This window comes from Heloderma suspectum, chromosome 3 (genome assembly GCF_057233095.1).
Source record: "Heloderma suspectum isolate Gila_16-S chromosome 3, 16-S_ref, whole genome shotgun sequence".
NCBI classification, from domain to species: domain Eukaryota; kingdom Metazoa; phylum Chordata; class Lepidosauria; order Squamata; family Helodermatidae; genus Heloderma; species Heloderma suspectum.
In genome coordinates, this window is record NC_139460.1 from 69,961,903 (window position 1) to 69,981,138 (window position 19,236).

At 41.7% G+C, this 19,236-nt stretch overlaps 1 protein-coding gene across 11 annotated transcripts in view; it reads left to right on the forward strand.

Annotated features, from left to right (window-relative positions):
* Positions 1-19,236, forward strand: part of GBE1 (1,4-alpha-glucan branching enzyme 1) — a 206,082-nt gene that overhangs the window by 118,282 nt on the left and 68,564 nt on the right. For all 11 annotated transcript variants that reach the window (XM_084843494.1, XM_084843495.1, XM_084843503.1 and 8 more), the window contains 3 exons: positions 3,656-3,754; positions 6,615-6,725; positions 8,912-9,083. In XM_084843494.1, coding sequence (XP_084699620.1) covers positions 3,656-3,754; positions 6,615-6,725; positions 8,912-9,083 — 382 coding nt within the window. The remainder of the gene's footprint in view (positions 1-3,655; positions 3,755-6,614; positions 6,726-8,911; positions 9,084-19,236) is intronic.

Here is a 19,236-nt window from a genome sequence, read left to right on the forward strand (position 1 = left end):
TTTTAAATAAATCGCAGATCATGAGCTATCAAATTACCCCATTGTGTTCCGCTTCAGTTCGCTCCATTAGAAGAGTTAAAAGTGGCAAGAAGAGGAGCGAGATCAGTGAAAGATAATGGAAGACTCAGCTATGAGGGAGATGGAGGGGGAAGGGGTGGGGGAGAAGGAAGCACGTGAGAAAGGGAGTCGTTGTGATCCTGCATTTAAAACTGAAGCAGAAAGCCCCGTTTTAAATGCAGGATTTTAGGCTGGTGTAGAGATGCCCCTCCCCTTCATGGATCACTGCCGTGTTGTGGCGAAGGGGCTTGCATAACTCAGTGAAGCCATAAGCTATGCCGTGCAGGGCCACCCAAGACGGACAGGTCATGGTGGAGAGTTCTGACAAAATGTGGTGCACTGGAGAAGGAAATGGCAACCCACTCCAATATTCTTGCCAAGAAAACCCCATGGAACGTATCACAAGGCTAAAAGACCTGATGCCGGAAGATGAGCCCCTCAGGTCAGAAGGTGTCCAATATACTACTGGGGAAGAGCAGAGGGAATTTCCAAGTAGCGCCAGAAAGAGTGAAGCGGCTGGGCCAAAGCCGAAAGGACACTCAGCTGTGGATGTGTCTGGTGGTGAAAAGAAAATCCGATGCTGTAAAGAACAATGTTGTTTAGGAACCTGGAATGTCAGATCAATGAATCAAGGTAAGCTGGAGGTGGTCAAACATGAGATGGCAAGACTGAACATCGACATCTTGGGAATCAGCGAACTAAAATGGACAAGCATGGGCGAATTTAATTCAGGTGACCATCATATCTGTGGGCAAGAATCCCTTAGAAGAAATGGAGTAGCACTCATAGTCAACAAAAGAGTGGGAAAAGCAGTACTGGGGTACAATCTCAAAAATGACAGAATGATCTCAGTACGAATCCAAGGCAAACCCTTCAACATCACAGTAATTCAAGTCTATGCCCCAACCACTGATGCCGAAGAAGCTGAGGCTGATCGGTTGTATGAAGACCTACAACACCTTCTAGAACTAACACCAAAAAAGATGTCCTCTTCATCACAGGGGATTGGAATGCTAAAGTAGGAAGTCAAGAAATCACTGGGATAACAGGCAAGCATGGCCTTGGTGTACAAAATGAAGCAGGACAAAGGCTAATAGAGTTTTGCCAAGAGAACACGCTGACCATAGCAAACACTCTTTTCCAACAGCACAAGAGGCGACTCTACACATGGACATCACCAGATGGTCAATATCGAAATCAGATTGATTATGTCCTTTGCAGCCAAAGATGGAGAAGCTCCATACAGTCAGTAAAAACAAGACCTGGAGCTGTGGCTCAGATCATGAGCTTCTTATTGCAAAATTTCGGCTGAAATTGAAGAACGTAGGGAAAACCACTAAACCATTCAGGTATGACCTCAATCATATCCCTGATGAATATACAGTGGAGGCGAGGAATAGATTTCAGGGATTAGACCTGATAGACAGAGTGCCTGAGGAACTATGGACGGAGGTCCGTAACATTGTTCAGGAGGCAGCAACTCAATCCATCCCAAAGAAAAAGAAATGCAAGAAAGCCAAGTGGCTGCCTGAGGAGGCTTTACAAGTAGCTGAGGAAAGAAGGGAAGCGAAAAGCAAGGGAGATAGGGGAAGATATATCCGACTGAATGCAGAGTTCCAGAGAATAGCAAGGAGAGACAAGAAGGCCTTCTTAAATGAACAATGCAAAGAAATCGAGGAAAACAACAGAATGGGAAAGACTAGAGATTTCTTCAAGAAAATCGGAGATCTCAAGGGAACATTTTGTGCAAAGACGGGCATGATCAAGGACAAAGAAGGCAGGGACCTAACAGAAGCAGATGAGGTTAAGAAGAGGTGGAAAGAATACACAGAAGAACTATACAGGAAAGATCTTAAAGTCCCTGATAGCCATGATAGTGCGGTTACTGAACTTGAGCCGGACATCCTCGAGAGTGAAGTCAAGTGGGCCTTAGGAAGCATTAGTAACAACAAAGCTAGCGGAGATGACAGTATTCCAGCTGAGCTATTTAAAATCCTAAAAGATGATGCTGTTAAAGTGCTGCACTCAATATGCCAACAAATTTGGAACACTCAGTAATGGCCACAAGACTGGAAAAGGTCAGTTTACATTCCAATTCCAAAGAAGGGCAATGCCGAAGAGTGTTCAAACTACCGTACAATTGCGCTCATTTCATGTGCCAGCAAGGTTATGCTCAAAATCCTACAAGCTAGGCTTCAGCAGTATGTGAACCGAGAACTACTGGAAGTACAAGCTGGGTTTCGAAGAGGCAGAGGAACTAGAGATCAAATTGCCAACATTCACTGGATCATGGAGAAAGCAAGAGAATTCCAGAAAAGCATCTATTTCTGCTTCATTGACTACACTAAAGCCTTTGATTGTGTGGATCACAACAAACTGTGGCCAATTCTGAAAGAATTGGGAGTACCAGACCAACTGACCTGTCTCCTGAGAAACCTGTACGAAGGTCAAGAAACAACAGTAAGAACCAGACATGGAAGAACCGATTGGTTCAAAATTGGGAAAGGAGTATGACAAGGCTGTATATTGTCACCCTGCTTATTTAATTTATATGCAGAGTACATCATGAGAAACGCCGGGTTGGATGAATCACAGGACGGAATTAAGATTGCCGTGAGAATTATCAACAACCTCAAATACGCAGACGATACCACCCTAATGGCAGAAAGCGAAGAAGATCTAAAGAGCCTCTTGCTGATGGTGAAAGTGGAGAGTGCAAAAGCTGGTTTGAAACGCAACATCAAAAAAATGAAGGTCATGGCATCTGGCCCCATCACTTCCTGGCATATAGAAGGGGAAGAAATGGAAGCAGTGACAGATTTTATTTTCTTGGGCTCCAAGATCACCGCAGACGGTGACTGTAGCCATGAAATTAAAAGACGCTTGCTCCTTGGGAGGAAAGCTATGGCAAACCTAGACAGCATAGTAAGAAGCAGAGACATCACCTTGCTGACAAAGGTTCGTATAATCAAAGCTATGGTTTTCCCGCTAGCAACGTATGGCTGTGAGAGATGGACCGTAAGGAGCACCGAAGAATTGATGCTTTTGAACTGTGGTGCTGGAGAAGACTGTTACGAGTCCCCTGGACTGCAAGGAGGTCAAATCAGTCCATCCTAAAGGAAATCAACCCCGAGTGCTCATTGGAAGGACAGATACTGAAGCTGAAGCTCAAATATTTTGGCCACCTAATGTGAAGAGAAAACTCCCTGGAAAAGACCCTGATGCTGGGAAAGATTGAAGGCAAAAGGAGAAGGGGATGGCAGAGGATGAGATGGCTAGATAGCATCACCAATGCAATGAATATGGACTTGAGCACACTCCGGGAGAGAGCGGAGGACAGGAAGGCCTGGCGTGCTATGATCCATGGGGTCACGAAGAGTCGGACATGACTGAACGACTGAACAACAAAGAGATGCCCCTAGAGAGTCCAGTTTGGTGTTTTCCTGTTCTTAATTCTAGTGGGATTTTAAAGTTTGATTTATGGCTGGTTATCTATTTGTGTAGTTCCTCGTTGTCGTCATCTCCCCTCCCTGAGAAAGCATTCTTCCTCTCTTGGTCAAGTTTTGTTATTTTTCAAAAAAAATTTATATTATTCCAGGATGTGTCTGGAATGCCAGCCCTTTGCTGTCCGGTAACAGAAGGAGGCAGCGGATTTGATTATCGCTTGGCCATGGCAATTCCTGACAAATGGATTCAGGTCAGAATACGATCCATTTCTCTCTTTGTGTGCTTCCATTTATGTACTTAAATATTTAGAATATTTCCAATGTCTCTATAATCAAGGGTTTGCACATTTTGTCTTGGCTTACTAGACAGCCAAACTTTTATGGCCATTATTGACCCTTTGCCTCCCCAAGTTCCCTGTGCATACCAGAGAAAAGAGGAAGAGGCGTCTCCTATTGCACTTTCATGTAATGTTAGGCTTTGTTTCACCAAAGCTCAGTGCAACATATGACTAATTATTTTGCAATAATATTTGATCGCTTGGCTTTTCTTATCATGGTTTTGTGAGCTGAATTTTGATAATCCTTCCGGAAAGCTTAACTCCTAACAAAATGGAGATTAAAAATGTATCTGTTATGCACATGAAGCAGGACAAGGATTTTATGATATGTTAATTGTATATTCATAAATCTTCTGACTTAAGGACAGTGACTGACTGACTTCCATGTAAGCTTGCCAATGTCGCACTCTAGTGATCAAAAATAAAACTAAAGATTTGTATGAGCTTTTTTGGAGAATAATGGCATGCTAAATTACTCTTAAGTTCTTCTATAAGGATTTAAATGCTTTTCTAGATGGAGAAAATAATATGAACATGGGGAAATTATTTGAGTAGGTGTGTCTAAGAATTGATCACAGTTGCACATATATACGGCTGCAAATACATCCTGAACAAGGCCAGTATAAACTGACAATAATAAGTGGAACAGCCAATATGTTCCTTTTCTCAGCTGCAGTCTTAAATATTTGCAAAGTAAAGGGCAGTAGGGTCACCTGTTTTGAACTCTGAGAGATGTCCGTTATTCCAGAGCACAATTCATTCTTCTAGACCCCAAAGAACTGATCCAACACATGTAACATTTTGTAATAAGTTTTACTTGGCTTCCTGAAAGAGTCTTCATTAATGTTATTTTTAGGGCATTTTTCTCTCCCTTAGTTAATTTTTATGAGCATTCTGAGGGTTTTATCCAGTGGTGTCATTCTACTAGTGCAAAGCTTCTACCACTTGCAGAAACCCCGTTTTCATTCTTGCATAAGTGTCAAATCTAGTACTTTGTTTTCTCTTGTACAAGCCATTGTGCAAACATGTTCACAACTTAATACGACTTCGTTATGCCAGGTGTTGCTTAAGCTAGTTGTTCTGCTAGAATCTAAGAGCTAGAGCTTGCTCAAAGGCAAGCAGGACATGCAATCACTAGCGCAGTAATACTGCCACTTGTACTGAGCATTAGACTGAATACAACCCTGAAGTTCCTGGAATTAGAATCAGTCCTAGCCCCTGCATGAGCCTCCCCCTGCCCCCGCCCCCCAGCTATATTCCTTCTGATGTTATTGTGTGTAAATCCAACTTGGAAAGAGTGATAAAAGATCCCTAGAGCAGCATGAAAAGTGAGAGCCCCTGTGATGCAGGAAGATGGTTAGACGTTTCAATAAGGTGCCTTTTTGGTACCTCTTTATGTGGACTGTCATGAATGAAACACTGATATATGAATTTAATTCAATCATCAAAAAACCTGCTGGTTTAAAAGACCAGATGAGGCTATCTCACATTGGTCCAAACTCCACAAAACGAGGAATGTGGAAGCTAAGGCTGATGCCTTATTTGATGTGCCCCGTGGTCAGTCATGATGTTGTACAATGTCGCAAATTGTGCTTACTTACAACTTATCCTCCATTCATCCACACTTTTCCTGGGTCTTTCAGTCCCAAATCCAGATTGGGAGGATGGAGTGCCTGGGACCAGCAAAGATGCTCCACATTGTCCTAGTCCTGTGTTGCCTTATGAAGCATCTGAGCCTTGCTATATCTGAGCCTCCAGCTTTTTGGCAAATGATGGACACAAACGGTTGCCAACACATGTTTTCAGTGCCAAAACTGCTTGACCAAGTATTTATTTTATTTTTTCCTGTTAACTTCCATTTCTCCCTCAGTCTTTAACCAATCTTCCCCAAATTTTCAGGTTATGTAAAATAGACATTTCTATTTGACACGTGCAATTTTCAGGAGGGTTGGTGAAACCCTTTCGATTTATTAAGGTTAGAATAACCTACCCGCCTGATTTTCATTTAACATGACGAAATTGTTTTTTGACTGATCACCTTATCTATTGGAGGCACAACTGTGCCTCCAATAATAAATACTGCTGACAGTCACGTACGTGTGTGTGTTTAAAAGAGAAGTCTGTCCTATATTTTATATGGTGAACAAAGTTTGCTGCACATAGCTTATTTGCCACATAGATTAGCAACGAGAAAGTAAAGAACTTCCGTCTTTTCATTTTCACATGGTCTAACAGCAGATTAGCTTGTTTTGATAGGAATTTTTAACTTGCTCCAAGCATTTCCTTTACTGCATGCCAGACAGTAAAATACTCAACTACAGAAATAACTCCTCTTCTTTTAAGGTTCAATTAGAGCCAATACAATCATCAGAGGCTTATGCAGTATTGCATAACAAGGAACAGGAAGGTTTAGTAGTGAAATTGTTACATTTAGTCAACCATTAAAATGATGGCAAGTAGCCATCACTGTTTTACAGAACTACAGAGAAAAATCAATTTAAATAACTCTGATATGCATAGTTATTAATCAGACATTGGCAGCTGTTTTGGCAGAAAAATAAAATATGGGTTTTAAATTTTTGTGGTTCATTTTGGAGTTGAGACAAGTATCCCATTTGGGACATCAAAAAGTATACTTTTAGCATTTCTGATCTTCTGAAAGCCTCAGAATATGAACGTTGAGTTTTACAATTGTGACGGAAAAGCTTGGGGCAAATATGATAAGGGTAATAAAAACACAAGTAATTTTGCGTAATTCCTTTTCATTTTACAGATTATTAAGGAACGTAAGGATGAAGACTGGGATATGGGAAATATAGTGTTCACACTAACGAACAGGCGATATGGAGAGAAATACATTGCATATGCAGAGAGTCATGACCAGGTACTGTAACAAATATTCACAGGAAAATTGAAATTCTGAAATATTGTTGAAAGAGCTAGCGCAAATTGTGAATATAATTGATGAACAATTCATTGGACTGTATCCAGACTTAGTCATAGTTCAAACAGGCCCATTAAAATCAGTGGGACTTAAGTCAGTCATATAAATTTCAATAGACCTAAGTTTCAAGCCAACCTATTGTATGACGAAGCCTGGATCCAGCTCATTGTGTTATTATCTTGGAAAAGTATCAGCAACAGAAATTCATAGGGTGAGATCCAGTTGTGTCTGTCCACTACTGAAATGGTATCTGCCAGCAGACTGGATACCCCCTCCCCCTTGCAGCCCCCCTCCCATCTGCTCTGGAGGGCCCGCTCATGACACTCTCGCTACTACACCATACTGGCTTTCCCTTGGTATGTGTTGAACTTAGGGATGTACGAAAGGTACTTACCTTTCCGCGGATTATGCTGATGCTGGGGGGGAAGCGTTCCGTCCCTCCCCCCGGAATCCTGGCCAGGGGGGGAGGCGCTCCGTTCCTACACCCTGGAATCCTGGCCAGCCGGCTCCGCTCCGCAGGGATTCTGTGGAGCTGCCAGCCGGCTCTGCCAGCAGCCGGGCATCCAGCCACTGGCTAGCAGGGATGTAAATGGCGGCGGCTGTAGCCGCCGCCGTTTGCGTCCCTGCAGTCAGCCGTGATAGGCTACGTAAATGTTTACGTAGCCTATCATGGCTGATTTAAAACAAAAAACACGCGTACGCAAATGGCGGCGCCCACGTTCCTTATTTTGGCACATCTTAGTCTACGTAAACATTTAAGTAGACTAAGACGACGAAAATAAGGGGAACGCAAATAGCGTAGACGCTACGCTATTTGCATTCCCCTTATTTTCGCCGTCTTGGTCTACGTAAATGTTTACGTAGACTAAGACGTGCCAAAATAAGGAACGTAAATGGCGGCGCCCATGGGCGCCACCATTTGCGTACGCGCGTTGTTGTTGTTGTTAAATCAGCCGTGATAGGCTACGTAAACATTTACGTAGCCTGTCACGGTGTTTTGTTTTTTTGGGTTTTTTACCTGGAAATGGTGGCAGCGGCGGCCGGTCGGAAGACCGGCCGCCGGAGCCGCCACCGGAGCCGCTGCCGCCGCCGCCACCAAGAAGATCCGCCTAAGGTAAGTCCCGTCCCAGGGGGGTGGCAGGCCATTTCACCACTGATTTCGGGGGGCCAAATGCGCTGGCATTCGGCCTCCCCGAGATCCGTGGCAGAACTTTCGTACATCCCTAGTTGAACTATGAAAAAATAAACAGAGTTAATACAATTTTATTCACTCAAGAAACATTTATGAATTTCTGTGTAGAAGACAGGCATCTTTTTAGATGGCTTAGGTACTGATTTCAGTACTGTTGGCCACAGAAAGGGACTGCAAATGAAGTAGTCCTTCTCTGGGAGCCCCCACGGAAGGAAATGAGGTGGGTGGCTACCAAGAAGAGTTTTCTGTTGTGGCACCCCAGATGTGGAATGAGCTTCCCAGGAGTTAGCCTGGCACCTATGCTGTACTCTTTTTGGCACCAGGTGGAGATCTTATTTTCCCCAGGCATTTTAGTCTTTCAGTTTCTGTTGTTTTAAAACTGTTACTGTGTTTTAAATCTTCTCACTGCTGCAAGGTTTTATTTGGTTGTTATTTGTTTATTTTATACTGTAGTTTAAAAATTTTGAGTTTTTATACTGTTTTTTATCATGTTGTACTTTATAGCTTTAATTGTGAAATGTGCTTCGGCTGTTGGGCAATATAGAAATATAATAAATAAAGAAATAATAAACTTGAATTATCATAGACCATCTAAATCAAAAGAGAACCAGCTACTATGTTGAAGGAAATTATTGAATCTGACACAAGATTACAGAACTGATACTTTTATGGCAATTGCTGATTTCTCATAAATTAAAGCTACACTTTTTTGACTCAAGCACTTAAAAAAAAAGATTGCTTTAAGGAGTATTCTTACATTATGTGCTCTGAAATCTTTAAAGTTGGTACCATATTTTATATCCTTGCATATTAACTTTACTGGAGAGGAGAGTATATTCCTTATTTGGATTAGAACGTGTCCTTTATTTGTATCCCAAGGTACAATAATCTACAGAAGATTTCTTTCCCACTCCTCATGTATTTATCAACACAGGCCCTTGTTGGTGATAAGACCTTGGCATTTCGGCTGATGGATGCAGAGATGTATAATTATATGAGTATTCTTTCACCTCTTACTTCAATTATTGATCGAGGCATGCAGCTTCACAAAATGATCCGCCTCATTACTCATGCACTTGGAGGAGAGGGCTATCTCAACTTTATGGGTAAGTCATTCTAGATATCAGCCTCTGATTTTCTTCTGTACAGTAAAATTTGTGATGAAACTGAACATGGTTCTATACTACATTAATTGTGCTCTAGCCCCACTGAAAAAAAAAATGGAACAAGTTTGTCAGAACTAACTTAAGGACCACCAATTTCAAGGGGATTAAAGTATGACTTACTGTGCAATCTGATACTTGAATATTCAGAAGCAAGTTCCATTAATTTCACTGGTGCTCACTCCCAAATAAGAAGTTATAGGATTGAAGCCTAAGTCGGGATCTAACCCTTGGTTTTTGTCACCATGGTGAATAGTTACCCTTGGAAGGGTATTTTTATGCCACTGACACATTCACTGTTGATCAGCAAAGTTGATTTACTATTTCCTGTAACTATGAGACAAAAGTTACTGCAAAAACGATTCAGACTACACACACTTAAACACGCTTGGTCCACCTTATCCATTCTATTACATATCCATCTTACCTATTCCATTGGGTTGGGCAGGTTTGGGCAACTTGGCCATGCTTGCCAGGAATTATGGGAGCTGTAAGCCAAAGCATCTGGAGGACCAGAAGTTGCCCACCTCTGGTGTTGGAGATCATAAATTTTCCATTTTGCAATAATTAAGTGCGCACAATATGGCTATTACTGGAATAAACTAGTGTGCCTAATGTGGGTGCTATTGGGTTAAACTCACCTTCATTAACTTGTGGTGTAATATATCTGCAGTTATAAACTACAGTGTGGGCTAATTCTAAGGCTGAAGCAATCTCATGCCTCTCCTGCATTTGGGTGAACTTCTGCTGGCTTAGAATCTGAACCGTTGTGCTTGGCTACTTCTGCTATTTCCAGCCATGTGTAACGTCTGTGCTGAGGGAGGTTTACCCACACAACCACCTCTAGATTCCCAAAGCTCGGGGTGTGCAGTGCCTACAAGCCTTATACCTTGCAGTTGATGCTGGAGGCTTCTGACCTAGTCAACATTGGCTGTCTTGCTATGCCAAGCTGTGAACTGTAGTTAGAACCCTTTGCACAGTGACCAGCCCAGAACACCATACCATGTCCACTTACTAGCAACCACATCTGTCCTCTTCTCTTATCAGAATTGCCAAAAGACAACCGCAGTAATCACTCACGCACACACACATGCACGCACACAGCCCTTAAGCCAGGGGCTCACTGTTCTGCCCTTTTGGTTCCTGCACCAACCTCCAACCCTGTTGACTGCTTAAACAGTCTAATATACTTCCGGAAGGCTCCAAATGGCCTTCAGCTCACTACTCAAATTTGCTTGTCTCTCCATCCCAGAGCTGCAGCTGTAGATGTTCCCCAATCCTAAATGACTGCCTCCCTGGCTTATTTGGCTATTCCTTGCCACCAGACTGATGCTTGGCCAGGCTGCTGCTTGCTGGCACCGCTTGGCCGCTCTGTACTACTACTACTGTAATGCCTGCATCACCTTCACAGTTCCTCCGTGGCCCATACGGCCTCTTCCTTCAGGCCCTGGCAAGTCCTGGCAGTGATCTCTTGCTGCTGGAGCAAACTAAGAACTGCACCAAAGGAGCAAGGTTTATATAACCTGTGCTCTCATCTCCCTAAATTGGCTGGCATTGGGCAAGGCTTTCCACAAGGCCACATTCAACAGCAACCAATAGCCCCACACACACACACGCATGCACGCACACACGCGCGCGCACTTCAGCTACAGGAGGTGAGAAAGGAGAGGAATTACTTCCACTAATTTTATTGTTGCCACTGTGAATATCTGTAAATATATAACCGTGAATAACAGTGATATTAACAAATATTCAGTTGGTTCCTGAATTATGGACAAATATAGTTCTGTTCATTTCCCTGTTAAAATACAGTTTCTTGAATGTTATAAATTGTTTTGACAATAAAGCAATGCTCATGGTACATTGCTATTAGCACCTGGTTTACCACTGTGGTACAAGTATAATTGTAAACATTTTTACAGTGTTTATCCATATCAATAGATTTTGTGGTGATAAGAATGACAAGAAAGCCTTGGTAAAGATGGGACTGTGTAGCACTGTATTTGAAAAACCTGTAAAAATATTAATATATTACATACTTATGCTAGATGTTATCTTGTATGGATAATTATGTTGATGAATAGCTTGGAGATCCTTTTATTTATAGTCATGCACTACTGCTACCACTAGAACTTTGGCAAATAAATGATGGAATAATATTAAAATAATATTGCTTGACAGTAAAATACAGATGCTTTTCCCCTGTAGAAAAATTAAGATAATAAATTTGTATGCAGTAGGTAGACAGAAATCAAAGTAAAGTAATTCCTGTGGAGCTATTGCTTAGCAAGCCCAACAGGAGATCCTGGGAAAAACTTGCCATATTGAAAATTCCTTAAATTTAAGCATCTCCTTTTCATCTTTTTGACATAGAGAACAAAACAGAATCCTTTACTTCTGAAGCTCTGTTAATTAGGCTTGGAAATAGTATCAATAGTATCAAGATGGTGATCATCTGCCCACGGTTTGGATTTGATATATTGCTGTTCCTCCCTTCCTTCCCACTGTCCCCCTTCCTCTGCCAGATAAGGCTATCTAATTTATCTTAATGGACACATTTACATGAAAAACAAATATAAATCAATGGATCAAATCTAGCTATGGGACAAGCAAAGCATCTGTGTGTACACATGCATCCAGACTAGGCAGAGAGATAACAGGTGTGGGAGCTTTCCCACAACTCTATCGCCATCGTTGCATGCACCGTGCTTTTGCAGTCAAGTCAGTAGATCCACAGGGTGCCACAAGTAGCAAGTTTGATCACACAAGATGTTTGATTGTCCATGTATGTATAGATACGTTACATAGTTAATACAGAGTTATTTTTATATTTTATGTTGTTGTATTATCCCTGTTCAAATTCTCGCAACATACCAAATAGTGTCTCAAAGATACTCGGTAGCCTGAACTAGATGTCTTCATTCCCACGGTGAGGGAAATACACCTGAGGCCTTTGCCATGTTGAAATTTCTCCTTGATAAACAACATATGAACAGGCCCTCAAAATTGGTTACAGTTTGTAGTATGAATGAGTTCAGACAAGCTTTTCACTTAATCCTATTTAAATGAAAAAAACAGGAAACATGGAAAACATAATTAAAATCCATTCTGGTTGAGGAATACTATCACATTCTTCTGCCCCTTTGAATCCAGGCCTCCTCGTCCTACATCCCAATAAAAAAGTTATATCCTTCATTATTTCCTTGAGATCCAGGACCTCCAAGGGAATGTCTACTGTATTTGTCTCTGTGAGTAATGGAGGAGGGAAGGAGGGTTGCTCAAACAGATAACAGCTAGAAAATACAACTTGATTCAACCAAAGGAGCCGCTTGCCCAATACAAAAGAACAGGATACCTCTGTTCTTTCATAGTTAACCCTGCCTAGGTTGCTAGACGTATCCTGTTCTTTTATACTGGGCAAGCAGTTAACTATGAGTTTTAGTGAGGCCTTCTACTTTTTAAGAAGTAAACATATATATAAAGCCCCAAAATAGATACAACCAGCCCTGTTGAGCTTCTACTGCTGGAAGTGAGATAATTTTCTCTATAGTTTCTCTATAGAGAAATCTATTGACTTGTGATAAATTACTATTACATGTGCAATGTTAAAACGGTATGATAAATGGTATATTTTGCAGTGTAACAGATCTGTAGTAAGAAATGTTTAGCAATAGGAGCCCTAATGAATAATTTCATTCTCTCCATACCATGCAATAGCAGAAAATGCGATGGATTCATGCTGGGACTTGTTTCCCTTGAAATCGATAGATTTTTAGTCTTGGCACATTTAAAATAAACAGGCTAAGATTTTGCTGTCTGAACAGATTATTAAGGATCTGTTTAAAAAAAAAAACACACACACCCTGCAGAATAAAGAGCCTTTTCCAACATTTTTTTATGGGTGGAAAAGTAGAGAATAGAAAGTGTGATTATATATTTATACTGCTCACTAGAAAGGGGATGTAAACTCCAGAGTCTTAAAAAAAAATAGTTAAAGCAAGAAGTGCTCTTGGACAGTTAGTGAAATTGTGCTTCTGTGTGTGAGTGTGTGAGAGGGAGAGAGAAAGAGAGAGAGAATTGCATTTATTATGTGAAATGAAGCATTGGGTGCATTGTTCGGAGAATATACAAACAATGCTTTCTCCATCTTTATAAGACTGGGCTTCATAGCGGTAGTTCTAGAAGTTAGAAGGTCATTTTAGAAATAAATCATGAAGACTCCCTGTTGCATAGCAAACTAAATTAAAAGAGCAGGTGATGACCCATAAAGCTCACAACGGCCTAGGCCAAAGTGTGAGGCTAAAGTCACCAGTTGTGAGGCAATATCTAGAAATGGCACACTGCCAAAAAATACTTCGGATTTCAAATCAAAGTAAGAGAATATTAAAGCTAGGGAAAGGTTTCTGATTCATGTCAGGTATTCTGGATAGATTGTCTTCCAGCTGCTTCATTCTTTTCAACTTGCTTTACATTGGGAAACAAGGCACTGCGGAGGAGGAGTATTCTGCCAAGGCAGGGGCAATACTTGGATATAATATTGCTTTCAATATTGTTGTTTACCAGTTGTTTTCCAGGCCAAATTCAAGGTGTTGGTTTTGACCTTTAAAACCCTATGCGGTCCCGGCCCAGCCTATCTCAAGAAGCACCTCCAGCAACACCAGACAGGTTGCTTAACAAGATCATCCTCGGGTGGCCTTCTCTCTGTCCCGTCAGCCAGGACAGCTAGGCTAGTGAGGACGAGGGAGAGGGCCTTCTCTGCGGTGGCCTCCACTCCATGGAACTCCCTCCTTAGGGAACTCCGCCATGCCCCCTCTTTAATGAGCTTCCGCCATGCACTGAAAACTTGGTTATTCAGGCAGGCATTTGGGGTGGGTTAGGGTATTTTTAAATAAGGTTTTAATGTATAATTTTACTGTTTTAAATTGTACCATTTGTACATCACCCAGAGTGGCCAGGTGACCGGCCAGATGGGCGATTAAGATATTAAATAAATAAATAAATTTCACACTTAAATATATTTTTATAGTTTTAGGCCAAATTGCTAGACTGATGTTACCCTAATGAAGAATACATCACTAAACAAACTATATTTTAAAATCAAATATTCTTATTCTCAGAGATAAAGCTCAAAATGGTATATAGTTGCCGTTGAGCATGTTGGTTTTCATGCCAGAAGCAAAACATAATGTGCTGCATGGTTTTAGTTACAAATAGGAATATGTTTTTCTCTTTATATTAACTGTTCTGTAATATGCTTAACCAGTGCTGGCTGGCTGTGCAATCCTATTCATGTTTACTTGGAAATGAGTCCCACTTAGTTCACTGGGGCTTACTCCTAGGTAAATGTGCTTAGCATTGCACAGCCAGAAGAACCAGACTACTATCTAGCTATACTGTGCTATAAGAGAGCTTCAGCTATTGGGTGATATAGAAATGAAATAAATAAATATGTTGTACAAATAAATATTTTGTAAGTATGGCAATGTTTTCCATTATACCTACTAGCCATGTGATGTTCTATATCACAATTGTGAAATGAGTCTGAAGATAGTACATGATTTTCCCATCATTTTCCTTTTTGTCATTTCAAATTGTTACACTAAGTTTCCAGCAATGGAGCTCAAATGTATCACCTGCAAATGTAGGCTTAGATCCTGATTAAGGGGGCAATCCTATACCCACTTACCTGGGAGTAAGCGCCATTGAACTCAGTGGGACTCATTTCTGGGTAAACATGCATAGGATTGCACTATGTTAGTTGCAGTTAGTTTCCACTGAAATAAATCAGAATAGTTCATAACGACACCCTCCAGGTGTGTTGGACTATATTTCCAGCATCCCCTAGTCAATAGGTCTAGCTGAGAGCTGCTGGGAAATGTTGTCCAAAACATCTGCAGGGCACCAGGTTGGGGAAGGCTGGCCTAAATGCAACTAAGCTAACTTGGATTTAACCCAAAGTATACATGAGTCAAGGTAATTATTTCATTCCAGGTTCTGAAGTATGCGGTTTCATAAACTGCCTTTTCTACCAGTAAGTAAGACTGCCAGACTTTCTGAGACTTCTTTGTTCAGGTTTGTAGGGACAGTCATTTAGCAAAAGTTACTAAATACATTACAATTCCACATGAGTGAGTTCTATCATCCTGGCTATCATAACAGAAGAATATCCTTTAGTGGAGGCAAAAGCCTCGGGTGTGTCATCATCACTTTTGACTGTAGATAATAAGGAAAACATACCATTTTAGTTGCCTCTGATTATTGAGCCAAACATTTTGACAATGAATTCTGAATGTTACAGTGACTCAAAAAACGATTTGCATTTGCCATATGGGTGGTAAAGTCAAAGGACTGTTGTTTTTGGAAATTCTACAGTGACTTAAATATCACGTCTGTTAGATCCAAGCTCCTTAGAACATTATGAAGTCAAAAACAGAAGTGTGCCCAGATAACCACAGAAGTCAACGTGATTTCTAAAGGATTAGCAGCATGTCTCTCAGTGAGCTGTCCATGATGGGGGAAGGGAGCAGCAGGGTTTTGTAGCAGCGGTAGCCCCTAAACATCATGAACTGGTTCAAATAGCACATCGCTAGAGAGTGAAGTCAAGTAGGCCTTAGGAAGCATTACTAACAACAAAGCTAGTGGAGATGACAGTATTCCAGCTGAGCTATTTAAGATCCTAAAAGATGATGCTGTCGAAGTGCTGCACTCAATATGCCAACAAATTTGGAACACTCAACAATGGCCACAAGACTGGAAAAGGTCAGTTCACATTCCAATTCCAAAGAAGGGCAATGCCAAAGAGTGTTCAAACTACCGTACAATTGCGCTCATTTCACATGCCAGCAAGGTTATGCTCAAAATCCTACAAGCTAGGCTTCAGCAATATGTGAACCGAGAACTACCAGAAGTACAAGCTGGGTTTAGAAGAGGCAGAGGAACTAGAGATCAAATCGCCAACATTCGCTGGATCATGGAGAAAGCAAAAACGTCTATTTCTGCTTCATTGACTATGCTAAAGCCTTTGATTGCGTGGATCACAACAAACTGTGGCAAATTCTGAAAGAGATGGGAGTACCAGACCACCTTACCTGTCTCCTGAGAAACCTGTACGAGGGTCAAGAAGCAACAGTAAGAACCAGACATGGAAGAACCGATTGGTTCAAAATTGGGAAAGGAGTACGACAAGGCTGCATATTGTCACCCTGCTTATTTAACTTATATGCAGAGTACATCATGAGAAACGCCGAGTTGGATGAATCACAGGTTAGAATTAAGATTGCCGGGAGAATTATCAACAACCTCAAGATACGCAGATGATACTACCCTAATGGCAGAAAGCGAAGAGGCTCTAATGAGCCTCTTGTTGAGGGTGAAAGAGGAGAGTGCAAAAGCTGGTTTGAAACTCAACATTAAAAAAACTAAGATCATGGCATCTGGCCCTGTCACTTCCTGGCATATAGAAGGGGAAGAAATGGAAGCAGTGACAGATTTTATTTTCTTGGGCTCCAAGATCACTGCAGACGGTGACTGTAGCCATGAAATTAAAAGACGCTTGCTCCTTGGGAGGAAAGCTATGGCAAACCTAGACAGCATAGTAAGAAGCAGAGACATCACCTTGCTGACAAAGGTTCGTATAATCAAAGCTATGGTTTTCCCAGTAGTATCGTATGGCTGTGAGAGCTGGACTATAAGAAAGGATGAGTGCCGAAGAATCGATGCTTTCGAACTGTGGTGCTGGAGAAGACTCTTACGAGTCCCCTGGACTGCAAGGAGGTCAAATCAGTCCATCCTAAAGGAAATCAACCCTGAGTGCTCATTGGAAGGACAGATCCTGAAGCTGAAGCTCAAATATTTTGGCCACCTAATGTGAAGAGAAAACTCCCTGGAAAAGACCCTGATGCTGGGAAAGATTGAAGGCAAAAGGAGAAGGGGACGACAGAGGATGAGATGGCTGGATAGCATCACCGATGCAATGAATATGGACTTGAGCACACTCCGGGAGAGAGCGGAGGACAGGAAGGCCTGGCGTGCTATGGTCCATGGGTTCCGAAGAGTTGGGCACGACTGAACGACTGAACAACAAAAGAGTTGAGTTCCTGAAGTAATGAATACCAGTTTTTCTAGTCACCTGCCATCTCATCAGGTGAAACTGGTGAAAAGTGTCCCAGGCCTGCAGATCCAGGTGTAACTGAGGAAGAAGACTAAGGAAGACCAGCACCCTTGCAAGTCAGAAGACCTTCTACCCATAATTCAGATTTGTCTAGCCTGGGCTGTGAGCTGTCCCAAACCTCAGCCAGACATCTAATAAGCATCCTTTACTCACCAACATTGTTTCCATGTTGTATAGTTTGTGCCACAGTTAGTTTACTTGTTTTTAAGAGCTGAATGTGAACACGGGCTAAGAGAAATCACTTGATCTCAGTAATTTGACAGAAACGAGGGGGAAGGGGAAACAAACAAAACAACAGGTGTTACCAGAATATGGAAGATGCAACCAAAAGAAATGTTGTTTATACACACCTATGCTTTATTCGAGACCTTACAGACTGCACATTCTGATTCTTTAGAAGTAATCCTTATCAGTTAATTATTCATTGTGAACAAGTATGCCTTTGTCGTACCCTGAACCAATCACCAATCAGTTCATTGGGTGACCTTTGATTTCTAGGTCTATGAGAATGAGAGAGGAAATTTGTTTCTTCATTTGCTCTACACTATCAATAATTAAATCATGCCCAACTAGACATTATTTTTTTAAACCTGAAGTCCCCCGTCTTCAGCCTTACCTTGTAGGAAAGATGTGCTTTGCCTGTTTCTACCTATTTGATATTTTGAGGTGGTATGATCACAAATGCATGTGCCATTCACAATGTACCACAGATTTATATAATGAATATAACATAAGAAGGGCCCTGCTACATCAGACCGAAGGCATAGTCTAGCATTCTGTTCCTACATGCCAACCGGTTGCCTCTGGGAAGTTCACAAATAACACCCTTCTACGTATGTCCCCCAGCAACTGGTATTCAGAGGCAGTCCTCTGATACTGGAGGAAGTATATAGCCATTATGACTGGTAACCACCGAAAGCTTTATCCTCTATGAATTTAAAGGCATCCAATTTTGTGGCCATAACTACATCTTGCAGTAGCAAATTTTACAGTATGACTATGTGCTGTGTGAAGAATCGCCCACCATTTAGCTTCATTGTTCTAGTATTATAAGAGAGGGAACAAAACGTTTCCGGATCCATTTTCTCCACACGATGCATAATTCTATTCACCTCTAGCATTTCTTCCCTAACCTTTACTTGCCTTTTTTCCTAAGTTAAATAGCCACAAGTATAACCTGTCCTCATAGGGCAGTTGCTGCAGCCTATAGATCATTTTGGTTGTTCTTTTCTGGCTCTACAGTATCCTTTTCGAAATGAGTATTTATGGCAATATTACACTGTTTTACTTTCAGTCTTTTTCCAGTTCTATATGGCAGGATAGCCTATTTCACTAGCACACCGGACTGAGTTGTCTTTTTCATTGAGCTATCCACTGTGACCCCAAGTCCTTTGGGGCTGTGGTAGTTACAGGCAAGTTAAATCTCATCAGTGCATATGTGGTCTGGAATTTTTCACTCAACTTCGTACATTTTTTTTCCATTGAGTTTAATCTGCTGTTTTGCTGCTCATTTATCCAATTTGGAAAAATCCTTAGGATTTCACCATCCTGAATAGTCTTGTGTCATCTGCAACCTTGCTATTCACTCCAGCACCTATTTAGAAATAGAAATAGAATCCTGGGGTTGGAAAGGGCCTACAAGACCATCGAGTCCAACCCCCTGCTCAATGCAGGAAGCCTGATTCCCAGGCGGTCTCCCATCCAGCATGAGAGCCAGCATGGTGTAGGGGTGAGAGTGCTGGACTGGGAGCCGGGAGATCCAGGCTCTAGTCCCCACTCGGCCATGGAAACTCACTGGGTGACTTTGGGCCAGTCATAGATTCTCAACCCAACCTACCTCACAGGGTTGTTGTTAGGATAAAATGAAGAGGAGGAGAATGTAAGCCGCCTTGGGTTCCTTGCAAGAGGAAAAAAGGTGGGATATAA